Source organism: Gasterosteus aculeatus, chromosome 9 (genome assembly GCF_964276395.1).
Source record: "Gasterosteus aculeatus chromosome 9, fGasAcu3.hap1.1, whole genome shotgun sequence".
Classification (NCBI taxonomy): Eukaryota; Metazoa; Chordata; class Actinopteri; order Perciformes; family Gasterosteidae; genus Gasterosteus; species Gasterosteus aculeatus.
Genome location: NC_135696.1, coordinates 18776338 through 18789336, shown reverse-complemented (window position 1 = coordinate 18789336; position 12999 = coordinate 18776338). Strand labels below are relative to the sequence as shown.

At 45.0% G+C, this 12999-nt stretch overlaps 1 protein-coding gene across 1 annotated transcript; it reads right to left on the bottom strand.

The window, feature by feature from the left end:
- Positions 1–46: 46 nt before the first annotated feature.
- foxk1 (forkhead box K1) lies at positions 47–12909 on the bottom strand. Its single transcript, XM_040186292.2, has 10 exons — positions 12819–12909; positions 11307–12374; positions 8078–8293; positions 5453–5651; positions 5206–5352; positions 4697–4890; positions 4205–4377; positions 3855–4109; positions 2348–2518; positions 47–1838 (listed from the first exon to the last, which is right to left on the bottom strand). The coding sequence occupies exons 2-10, from the start codon at positions 11750–11752 to the stop codon at positions 1618–1620; spliced, it is 2022 nt and encodes a 673-aa protein (XP_040042226.1). The 5' UTR covers positions 11753–12374; positions 12819–12909; the 3' UTR covers positions 47–1617.
- Between the last annotated feature and the right edge of the window lie 90 nt (positions 12910–12999).

Sequence of the window (12999 nt, the reverse complement as noted above, 5' to 3'; positions counted from 1 at the left end):
CTTATAAACCCAATGTCACGAGTCCCACAGATGAGAGAAGACGGAATCCGTAAGTCAATGAGGAATTTTAATTTGTGCTACACATTTGAACAAATCACAGAAACATTTAAAAATACATATACTTCTCTATTTCCAGAATGTATTGACGACAGCTGTTTTTACATATAGTAAAATATTTCTCTTCTCCAAAAATCAGAAAAAATATCCTAAATAGCTTTGTCATTTAGCAGATAGAGCAGCATACAATCGTTACGCATCTTTTTGTTTTTATTTTTCTAATGTGCAACAACAATCACTGAAATCTTTCGCAAATTGAGCCTGATAACGAGCTGAAAACGAGGCCTGAGCGAGGACAGAAGAACGTCTATCGGGGGCAGAGTCGCTAAAAGCTCGACGCCTCTGCAGAGACGGCTCACTGAGGAGAGGTAGATCGGGAGAAAAGGTATTTAAGGGAGAGCGAAAGCAAAAGAGTCCGGTAGAAAATGTGTCAGAAGTACCGCACGGAAAGAAATCGAGACGAGAGCTGTCGACATCTGCGGCCGTGTGTTGGTCCCTCCCCCCCCCCGATTAAACTGAGGCAACATAACCGTCCCCGTTGTAGTGTTGCCCGTCATGTTCTGTTAAAGCGCTGTGTTAACTTAAAAGGTTAAGAAAAAAAAAAGTAGAAATCTTTAAGGCTTTAAGGATTATTACAATAATGCTTTTCTGTGCTAACACAAAGACACCGTACGCACAGGCTGTTCTCCTTTTACCACTACTGAAACAAAAACTAAATTAAAACAATCAGTTTGTCTATATTAGATTAGATCCACTTCAATCAACTCAAGATGCCTTTTTTAATTTAATTTTTACCCCTCTGCTGTCCAACCACTCAGATCCTTTTGAATCTGAGCAGCTTCATCCTGATAAACCAAACTGAGCTGAATTAATGAAACGTACAAAGTACTTATTTCTTATTCCTGGATGTCCTCCCATTTGTGCTTTGCAGAGAAGGCAAGAATGCTAGACGCCTCACATTCAGGGTCTTAATATTAATATCTTTCCTTTTTTTAAATCTTTTTTTAAGTGAGACCTTTTGAGTAAAAGTTGCCTCATGAAGAGTACAATCATATTCTTTACAGTCTCCCGCGCCTCTACAGTGGTCTGGGTATACGCAGCGCAGTCCTATCTCAAGTTACACAATAACTACTCCGATCGGCCATTTCAAATCTCTGAACACACGTTCCCTGTTTTTACAGTCAGGCAATGACTCAGGAGTCCTTTGGCCTAAGTGACGGTAACCGATGCATCTCATGTATCCAAGATTTCCAATATTCACATAGTAACGGTAGTGCTGAAATGATTGTAATATGCTTATAAGCTTAATATCCTTACTTGTGTTGTCAGTGAGTAATGGATTACATTAAAAAGACTGTAAAGCTGAAAAAGTCCTGAAAGTTTGTATTTATTTTTGACCAAAAGAAATGTGTTCCTTACAAATTAACGAATTAATCGAGGCTGCCTGTACATCGTTTTGGCCATGGCGGCCGCAGTCATATCAAATAGTATAAAAGGCGAAGCAGTTAGGGGCCCAGGAGGATGCTGTCCGTTGGGTACCTGGTTAGAGGCCCCTGGGTCTCACTTCCGAGGGTCGTGGGTTTGTGATGTCATGGCAACGATGACAGGCTGCTGAGCAGGCGTGACCTGATGCTGAACGGAGGCAGTCCCGCTCTCGTCCTCCATCTTCGGCCGCTTGGTCAGGGGCTCCGCTAAAGTTTCTGCACTGGGCGGTCTGCTCACCAGCACTGGAGGGGAGCTGGAAGCCTGCGCAGCCAAGATCTGCAGCGGGCTACTGAGGCCTGGGGAGGGAATGCGAGAGAATAAGTCCCTGAATGACCGGATTTTCATGACACTATTTCTTTATGGCATTAACACATTTGGTATATTATTTAGTTTGTATATAGACCATGCTGTAATGCTATGACTTTTGTGTTTTAATTGTATATTTATGGCCTACTATACAAGGCCTATTTATTATTATTCCTAGGACTTTTTAGACATGCAATACTGTTCATTTTCACACATTTATGTCAGACTATATTGTCTTTTTTGACATCCTACTATGACGTTTAATGACTTTTTTCAACTTCAATGTTTACTAACAATTTTGGGACTTTTCAGAAACTATACAAACTTTTTTGTCCTCTATGATACTATGGTTTCGTATGACATATATAACTATATTATGCGTTTAATAAACTGACTTTTGATGACATACGTCTAACATACTATATATGACTTTTTAATACCCCTCTGTTCAATAAAAAATATCTGTCTGTATTCAATGCGTGAGGCTGAGAAATCTTACCAGAAGCGTTTGCCAGACTGGTTGCTGTGGCAACAGCAGAGGTTTGTTTGCCATTCTGAGTAACAGTGCGAACAGGAAGTTGATGTAAACCGTGGGCCGTGTTTCGCCCGTCACCGCCGTGCAGCGCGCTGTCCACCGTCTGGATCACTCGCTCTCGGGTCAGCTGGGCGTCTGATGGGAACACAAACAAACAATAAAAACACGAAACATCCGGACGTTGAAGTGTGTACCATCTGCGCGGTGAGCTGTAAGCCGAGTACACGCGGTTCAGAAAGTTATTTTTAAAGATCACAACTTGGAGTACGGCTCGTAGTCATAAAGCAGACACTTGACCTGGTTTGGATTCAGGTCACTGCTGAAGTCGGTATACAGTCATACAAGATATTCAAAAGGGTTGTTACGGTCCCAAGCATCAGCAGACCCAAACGTGACCGTTAGCATTTAAAATATCGATGTCCGAGTCAGCAACATTTATTGTCCATACAGCACAATAAAACGTTATGATTCAAACTACACACACTCTACATTAGCGACTGGGGACATGAACCTGGACACAAAGGGAATGAGACAGTGAGGCGCCGGTCAAAAGTTCACCGGTAAAGAGGAACAGAATTATTCTGTGCGCCAACTTTAAGAACGGCAGTCGATTCACAAACGGAGACGAGTTGTTGTTAGAAGGTATTTGGGCATGCTCCATCATGCTAGTAACATCCAAACCAAGTAAATGTATCCCTATGCAATAGAATTAGTGACACGTGGTCCGGTCCACACTGATCTATAGTTCAATCTGAATCTGGACCTCGATCCGGACCTCAGGAAGCCCGGCTTGAAACTATTATCAATAGTTATAATTAGGACTGTCAATAGATTTTTTTTAAATGAACTAATTAATTGATTAGTAATCATTAGTGTTTTTCTTCTAAATTACACATGTTGAACCAGCGACTCTTCCTGCTGTGCTTGTGCAGTTTGCTGTGCTCTCAACTCTCCATCCTCCAATGCAAAACGCTCTCTCCCTCTTCAGCTACCGTCTCCGTCTCTCCGATATAACGTTTACTGACTGCAGGCGGTGTGTGTCTGGGGTCAACGCACACCCGAAGAAAACAAAGTTGCGTTTACTGCGTTAAAATATTTGAGCGCATTAATCTCGGCCACAATACTCTCAATGATTAAGGCGTTGACTTTGACAGCCCTAGTTATAATACACATATTATATATTAATTATAAACTGACAAACATCCGGTCAGGTAGTTTGTTATTGTTCCCCCCAGAGCTCATTCATGCATTTCACACACACGCACACACACAGACACACAAAGATCCTAAACCTTTGAAAAGTTGACATTGAATGCTTGTGAAATGTCTTCACAATGCTGCAGAAAATGACAAAAAAACACAACCCCACAACAGCTATAAAAGATCAACGAATTGAATCATCATCGGGTGGTAATGTATCACATAATACATGCACTTCGAGCACTTCTCAAAGAGACTCCCGCCGCTGTACCTCTGAGCTCAGTGTGGCCCTCGGTTCCTCCAGCAGGGGGGGCGCTGTAGCCATTGGGGGCGTTGGAAGCCGGAGGGCCGCTGGTCACCAGCCGCACCATGGTGATGGAGGACTGAGTTGGGTTCTGGAGCATGTGGATGGGCTGGACTTGGCCGCCGCCTGGAAGGAAAGCAAGGGCTTTGCCTTGCCCTGAGGGCAGCGCCGCTGGGTGCGCGGGCGCTGCCATGATGACGTGCTGAGCGCTGACCGGAGAGCCTACGCAGACACACGCACACACACTGACGTTTCACCTGCTGCATAGACGACCTGGAAGCCCTCACGTGCATGTGGGTGTTTTTGCGAAAGCCTACCTGGGGCACTCTGAGAGTACCTGTACTCCGGTACGGACGCCAGTTTGTTAACCAGCTGTTCGTGGTGGTCGTGGGAGATGGGAGAGCCCTCCCTGCTCAGACATTCAGGAGTCTGCAGCCCGCTTGATGGAGGAGAGAGAAGTCCCTGGTGGGTCGGGGACGCCGGAGCACTCCTGAAAGAAAAAAAGAAAACAAAGAAATGGAGGAAGAGGGACCGAAGCAAAAGGACAAAGACCAAAGAAAGCTATTAATCCACAAAGAGACGTCTAAGAACATTACAAAGCTCCCTGACTGCCAGGACCTTCTGCCCAATTAGCCTAGAAATTAGACTTACTTTGTTCTATCCAATCAAATGAGCCAGGAGCAGAAGCAGCGAGAAGAGAGAAAGGGTTAAAGGTCAAACCAGCATGTGTCTGAGTGGGTGTAACAGACGTCTGTGTGTGTGTGTGTGTGTCAGTGTGTGCGTGTGTGTTTGCATGCGGATCAACTTACCTCGAAGAGAGCGGTCCGAACGGCGTCCTGAAGCAGGCCACGCCCCTCTGCCGTCTTTTCCTGAAGGCCTGCTCCACCAACTTGCTCTCAGAAGCGGAATCCACCCGCCAGAAGCTCCCCTTGCCGGGCTCGTCCTGGGAACGGGCCACTTTCAGAAAGTAGCGGTTGAGAGACAGGTTGTGCCTTATCGAGTTCTACGGAGAAAACGAATAGTGTTGTCGCCGTCACAAAGAAATATTATCTAATATTTATTTCATAAAGAAGCATGACATTGTTTAAGGCTTCTTGCTTCTTCACAGTACATTTTGTGCCGAGTCCTCTCTCTTTACACGGGATAATCTAACAGTGCGCACAAACGCACGCTGGCTCGCAGCCTCAAACAGGACTAATGTTTAAGGACACGGTTTATTTCTTTCGTTCTAAAAATCTGCTGTTGCTACACAGCTGCTTTCAGATTCGTTATCACCCCGCGACGTGCTGCGGCGAGGTTTGGATCGCTTGACACACACCTGCCAGCCCTTGTCCGCGGTGCGATAGTAGGGGTAGTGTTTGGTGATGTGCGCGTAGATGCCGCTGAGGGTCAGCTGTTTGTCCGGGGCAGAAGAGATGGCCTGGACGATGAGCTGCGCGTAGGAATAAGGTGGCTTGGACTCGTCCTAGACGAACAAGGCACAAGTGTCAACACCCACACAGCGGGAAACGAGTATTTTCAGCGATGAACGCGGTTGACTTATTAGGACGTTTCTGGGTCGTCACCTTGGGGCTGTCTCCCCCAGCCGACTCCCCCCGCTGCTCGCTCCCTCCGCCCCTCTGCTCGACAACGCTCCGCCTCTGCTCAGAAACCGCCTTGGCGGCATATTCAGCTGCTAACTGGAGGTCAGAGGTCACGTTGCGTCCATAGCGATACCCCGATGAGCCTGCCCCCCGCGGACTGGCCGGACAGGAGTTAGGAACACTGGAGAAGAGAGGGAAGAGTCCGTCAACAGGGTCCTACTGGGGACAGACCTTTAGATGAAAGACTATGAACAGAAATACGCTGAAAGAGGAAAACTTAATGAGATTATGTGACGAGTCTAAATGAGGTTCCTTTGATTCCATCAAGATGTGTATTAGGCCAATACTGCAATATTTCAAATTAAAAGAAAGAAAACATTGTGCTTATATCGGTATTCACTATTTTACAGGAGTTTAAACATAAATAGGCAAACAAAATTCTTTTGTCTTATAAGTACAAATAAACTGTTTTGATTTGACGGATAGAAATGCTTATTGTGAATATTAATCCGTTCAGGTGGTTGTGACGAATTTAACAGACAAACACAAGAGGTACATTTGGAAAAATCATTACCGCTCATATCCGGTGCGTTCTTAACACACAACAAAACAGACCTCGATGAACAAAATACTGCATGGTGTTAATCATCAACGAGGTTTTATCTGGTGCAGTTAAGACAAAACACAAGGAAAACCCGGTAACGTATACAACACACACCTGCTTCTGTTAGTAAGGTAAACACGGCTTTCTGGGAGGGTCAATGTGCTTTGATTTGAGAGATAGTAAAACACACACACACACACACGGAGAGAGAGAATGTTTGTATTTTTTGGCTGGGGAAACTAGGCTGCAGGCTGTGTTCTGTAAGTCGTTTTGTAAGCTCAGCTTTTTAAAAATGAATGAAGGCGAAGAAACTTCTAATGTTGCTCAGACGTCTTAAGCAATAAAATAAGGGCGGAATGGTTTTTTTCCCCTTTTCTAGTCCATAGAAATGATGTGCAGCAACACAATAGCTCCCTTAAAATGTTATTTTGACAAACATTTTGCCGCGAACCAAAAATGTGCCTGCGGCGTTTGAAGCCCACATTGAAACAGTTGATCCGGCGTGGATCCCAACGTGATTATGCCTGTAAACCTACAGCCTTAAGTCACGTGCGCCTCCATGAGGGAGAAATGGTCGGCCTGCGCTTTCCTCTGACGCTTCTAAAAACAGCGTTTCTTCCCCCTCTGCATGTGTTCAGGGACCAGAAGTACACGTGTGAATGCTGGTAGAAGAATGTTATTGTACAAAGCTCATTTCCATTGCCAAACAGGAAAAGTGACTCTTACCACCAACGGTGTGTAAGCGCAGGCACACTTTTTTTTTTTTTTACACACAATACTAGTCTTGCGTACTGTACAAGGAAGGGATCACAACAACCGGCCCGAAAAAGGCCAGAGCGAAAGTGTCGGAGAGACGCCAGAGCGAGCGTCTTTGCTCCGTGTGAGTCGGTCCACGTGTGAGGGAACAGGAGCCAAAGGCTGAGGCGGTGGGCTCGGAGAGGGAAGCCGCCAACGGACAGGAAAACGGCCTACGGGCAAAACAATCTGCCCGACAGCCAATCACACGCCTCGAAGCTGCAGCCATTCCATATAAGGCAGGCGCACACACACACACACACACACACGATGACATCAGTGGAGGAGGGGGGAGTGTGATGCAGTAACCACCAAAGCCCAGCAGAGGGCGATAGCAGCAGAACGTGCTGTGTGCATTTATAGAGCCGTGATTATCAGGGCTCACTCAGAGCAGGTTTCCACTGCGGCAGTCAACCAGAGGACTGACTGCAAAGGAGATTATGAGTGAAAATGAGCTGATGTTGAGTGTGATTGGTACAAATAATATATATATATATATAGCAGGTCTTTGTAGGTGGAGAAATAACCAAAGGAAACAAAGCCTCATGTGTTAAAACATGTACATTAAGAAAGTAAACCGCTCTGACCTGAAACTCTTAGTGTATAAAGACGACACAGTTGAGTTTAATAATGCTGGAATATATAATATGTACACAAATGGCATATGCCGATGTTTGTTAATAGCAGGATCCTAAGCAGGACGGGTTTGTCTGTATTTTTGCTGCAACAAATGATTATTTTTACTACGGCATAATCTGTTCTGAGTTGTTTTGTATTTTAATCGCATGCTGATTTCCTAACTCCCGGGATGATGTCATGATTTGTGAAACCAACTGTCATACAATGAAAAGAAAATCATCAAAATGAGGAAGCAGGTACAGTGGAGTGTTTTTTATACTAAGCTACAATTGATCATTTATTTAAATGATGACTAATCAAATTATTGACTTATTGTAAACTAATATTTATTTAAACTTAACTGGAGACTCAATCAAAACACACGTTATAGCTCTGCAGGCTTTGCACGCCGCTTAAACAGTCACAACAATTCACTGAAAAGGGATTCACAAGAAAGTGTCAAATACACACCGACTCCTCTTTCCAAATCTCATTTATATTTATGAAGTGTGTCCGACAGATGATATGCTTTGTTCGCATGTATCGAGGTAACCCGGTGTGACAGCGTGGGTCAGTGCGTCTCTCCTTACCTGAGGGTGCCCGTGGGCGAGGGCAGCGGCGATCCAAACGCCCTGATGTGCTCTTCGTGCTGCTGCATTGTGGGAATGCTGATTTTGAGGGGGGAAATGTGGGGCAGAAGCGGGCGAGGCGGGAGCGAGGCCATCTCCTTCTCTCGGTGCTCCTCCAGCAGCAGGAGGGACATGAACTGGATCTTGATTACCGTACTGGGAAAACGAAACACACACCTGGCAGAGCAGGAAGGCAGAAAACAGGAGAAAGGACAGAAACAACGTCGGATTAGTGCATTCTCTCCTATACAACGCTGCACAGCTAACTCTTCAATTTGTTCTAATCTGAAAGGGACGGTTCTGCAGCGCTCAATCCGATCACATGGTTTTCCTCGGCAGACGGGAGTTTTCCCAGTTGGCAAAATGTGTTTAGATTTCTACTTTAAAGATTTACTGTCTTAAGACTCAATGTGCTCAGCATTTACAGTACAATGACAATTGTTGTTTCCACAGTCAAGTATGGACTTGAAAATACATTGTTATTGTGTTTGAATTCTACATAGTGGATAACTAATCTGCTATACGTCACATAAAGCTTGCGTTCCCCTTGTTTATTATATAAACAATGTTTCCAGGAAACACCTTTTGTGGACAAAGAACTAGTCTGGTGTGGACTTAACGCGACATCCGGTAACCAGCATTTTATCTTCTTTAAACAGGTCTGGACAACTGCCTTAATATAAGCAGGGATCACTCAGGCACAAGTTAGTTCAAGCCTAGACTAAAAGATGAGTCATTTTTTGAAGAACCGAACAGTAAAAACATAAGGGAGTAGTTTTATTGTTTTCAAGTAGGTTCAGGCAGCAATGTTCCATATTCACTGAAACTAAGTATGTATGACTGCGACCATCACATCTGCCCAGATATCACAATTTGTGCATTTTAGCAGTAAACTGAGTCCCTACTTATTCTGGAGGAGAAGAAGCGCTCAGGCTGAGGTCCCGCCGCAAAGAGACAAAAAAACACAAGACCACCGAGGATTTGTGAGCAGTTCCATACAGCTAAAGCAGTGAGAGATCCACCACTTCTCTGTCTTCTGTCTTCTGAGGGACTGCAGCTGCTGACCCATGAACATTTTGCTCACAGCTGTCTCAGCCCGGAAGGGGTTGGGGGGGCAAAGAGAAAAGCCACTGTTTAAAGAACTCACATGGCATTTTGAATAGCGATTGTGTAAAAGGAGGTCTTTATGGAATCGAGTGCAACTCCGTGATTGAGCGACTGTATCCACACGGCTTTCAACAAGAGGGGGGGCCGGGGGGGTTAAACTTATTGCTATAATACGCCTAATATAAGCACAACTGCGTGAGCTCAGAGCAGAGCGGTGGCCGTGGCTAGCTAGCGTCGGAGACGTAAACAAAGATTCAAAGTCACCGACATGCACTAGAGCAGCGACATACACAAAGGACACACACACACACACACACACACACACACACACAGAGGGAATGAGACTCCCTTCTCTGCTCAGGGCGCCATTACGCCACTATATATTTACACACACACGGCAGTTTGCTGTCTAATGCTTTATTAATATTGTAAATCTAATTAAGGGGAGCACAATTAAGCTTCTTTGCAATCATACCCAAAGAATATAGACAACTGTTTGAATGCCTCACTATTACAAGCTTAAAGGGTAAGGGAGTTATTAAAATGCAAGAAAGTGCCATAAAGAAAGAAAATCAGCTCTAGCCTGAAGGAGTACTATGACAGTAACTTCTAAGAATAGGGAAAAACCTACACGTGAATAACAACAACAACAACGTTGATGTCCTGGAGCAGCCAATTTAGACATCAGCCCAATCTGAAATGAATTTAGCCTTCTAACTAAAAATACAAATGCATTGCCCCATTCTACATTTTGAGAGGGCTCTTAGATCAACACAGTCGTGCAGCTAGCTTTGTTCTCCCGAGACGGGCCCACAACCACAGCAGCACATGTGAACAGGCTGTGGTGGATATGGCCTTGAGGCTTGTGTTTACTCCATGTGCTCCTGCAGCGAGGATGTCATTAGCACTTCCTGTCCAACGATAGACCCACCCCCAAACAGTCCTGACAGCCAATCAGAAGACCCCCTTCCGTGATCGATTGACACACACACACACACACACACACAGTCAAAGCTTTCTGTTTGAGATTGGCACCGAATTAAACGGCCCAGTATGCAGCCTTCAAAAACAGTAAAAGGAAAGCCAAAATCAAAAGACCGGATGCTTCTTGAGAAAAAAAAAGCACAGAACCCGTTTTAAAGATTCATTACACAACAAAAACACAATGGTCTGGGAGGGAGGTGTCAGGGGTGGGTTTGTTTACATAAAGGTTAACGTGACGGCGACAGGTCGGCTAGCGGCTTCCCGACTAGCCGACAACCTCAAACTGTTGGACGGGATTTGTTCCCAACTACTTACGCGTGGAACAAAATGTTCGGATATATTTTTGGAAATCCGGGCCAACACAGTATGACAACACAACAATGTGCAACACATCCTAGGAACCTTATCTTATAACGTTTGTTAACTCGCTTTTTCTTACCGGTAGACCGAATTAAGCTACGTGTGCTAACGGCTAACTGGGTCGATCCGCTGATTCACAAAGTGGGGTAAAGTTTCCCGGAGGCGGGGGGGGGGGGGGGGTTCCCCGGACAGATATAAATAATAATAATAATAATAATAATAATGTAACAGCTCATGTGTACACATGGCATGCCAACAGCTTGCTCGACCAAACCGGGCTTAAAGTGCAAATAAACCGAAGCAAATCAAACTGCTCTCATTAGCGGTGTCATGACAAACTTTGTATCCCCGACAGGATGAGTCGCCCGTCGGCCAGTTAATGTGGAGAACGTAACATATTCGGAAAACTACTGGGGCTACATTTGGCACAACTATTAACAAGTCTTCCGTTTTGTGTTCAAAACGCCCGCATTTTTAATATAAATATATATATATATATATATATATATATATATATATATATATAATTGTACTCCACTAAAAGTCCACCAACGGAGGAGGTGAGGGGGCTTAAAAGGGGGATACGATATATGTCATAACACCGGCTCCGAGGCCGTTTGTCCAGCAGTAGGTGGACGCTTAATTTTGAACATTAAAGTTCGGGTAGCCCTGCAACGGCCGCGCACCGTGTTGCCATCATTAGCCCTTAGTAGCAGCTATGCTAACGGACCGCACTCACTCTCTGGGTAGCGACAGCGGGGGCGCCCCTCTCCGCTGGAACACCCCGTCAACGAACACGCCGTTCTTGCCCAAGCACCGGAGGGAGAACCCGTTCGCCTCGTCGTAGGTGATCTGCAGGTGTCGCCTGGAAATGAAGCTCGAGTGACCCATGTTGATGTCCACGGAGCCGTGAGACGAGTTCCGGCCTACGGTGACCGTCCTCTGGCGCATCACAAACTCGAAGTCCCGGCCCTCGAGTCTGGCCAGGGCCTGCGGAGCAGGACAGGCGAGGCGCACGGGGAAAAGTCCGGCGTCGCCGCGGGCTTCCATCATCGGAGGGCCGAGGAGGGCGAGCGAGGACTGGAGGTACGAGTGCGAGGTCACCGCGACGCGCACGGGACTGCATGGTGCCGACTGTAAAGCGAGCAGGGCTCGGGCTCCGGTGTCTTCCCGGTAGTCTGCCATCTTCTTTCGGAGGGTCAACACGCGCGCGCGCGCACACACATGTATATACACGCGCACAAACACTTTACTTCTTGCACACACAAAGTTGCAACGTGAGAGTTTTCGGCCGGGGCACTTGTTCGCTCCGTGGCTGTCGGAACAACATGGAGTCCTGGTCGGTGCAAGAACGGGACTGGAGTCCGTGCGGGAACGGGACTGGTGCTGCGTTCAGGACCTCCGCGTAGACTTGGCAATCAAACGACACCCACGTTAGTTATCAGAAATAATTTCCCAGCTGTTCCATTTAATTCCGTTTCTTTTGTACAGCAAAAAATCAAAATCATATTGAAAATTTTCCTCAAGAGGAATGCAACATAAAAAGCTCTACCATATAGTATATTTGGGACGAAATAATGTTTGCATAGCGTATGTTAAACACTGAAACGTTTTAAATCACAGGCAAAAACAACAACAACAATATTTGAAAGCACAATAAAGATGAAGATATACAAACTGCAGCTGCGCGGAATTACAAACACTCTTTTAAAAAAAGTGAATGGATGAGGGCGGAGGGTTGTTTTCTGAACGCCACATCTGGGCACCTCCGCTGATTGGCTGCAGTTATTGTCGTCACACCAGGGAACTGCAGGTCGAGCACAGTAGAACATCGCGTAGATAAAACCACCGTTGTAGCATTCTAAATTACATGTTTCTACTTTCGTGTCTTTCCTGGATGACGGATGTGAGAAAATCTGCAAATGCAAATGGTTCCGAGATAGTATATAACAACATGAGAATCTCACACGCTGTAAAAAGAAAGAGAAAACATACCATGCAGGATTACATTTTCGATGTTGTTATTAAATATTCCCTGCTTTTATTGCGTGACCAAAATTGTGTATTTGTATGTTTTCCTTTTTTATATTTGATGGTTTTAATGTAAAGTGTCTGATTATTATGAAAAGTGCCATACAAATAAAATGTGGTATTTATTATTATTATGATTGATATTAATATAATATTATCTTAAAGTTGGGTGACTGACCAAAATACAAATTAGTGCATTTATTGGATAACGCGGATAAACCTGTGAAATGCTCCTCAATCCCCAAGAAAATGTGGTGTCGTCACTGTAGTTGGTTCGTCCACCTCAGATTTAGTCTTTTTTTTTTATCTCTAGCCTCTGTTTATAAACATGGAAAGAACAAGATGGTTGAAAAACACGGAAGATGGATCTATAAACTGGCAGGAACGCATGAATGAACACA

What these genes read in the sequence shown, in the direction of transcription:
- foxk1 (XM_040186292.2), bottom strand. Translation starts at nt 11,752, where the DNA reads ATGGCAGACTACCGGGAAGACACCGGAGCCCGAGCCCTGCTCGCTTTA. An exon ending in CCGCTGTCGCTACCCAGAGA is followed by an intron (nt 8,294 to 11,306) that starts GTGAGTGCGGTC and finishes CTGCTCTGCCAG; the next exon opens with GTGTGTGTTTCGTTTTCCCA. An exon ending in TCGCCCACGGGCACCCTCAG is followed by an intron (nt 5,652 to 8,077) that starts GTAAGGAGAGAC and finishes TCTCTTCTCCAG; the next exon opens with TGTTCCTAACTCCTGTCCGG.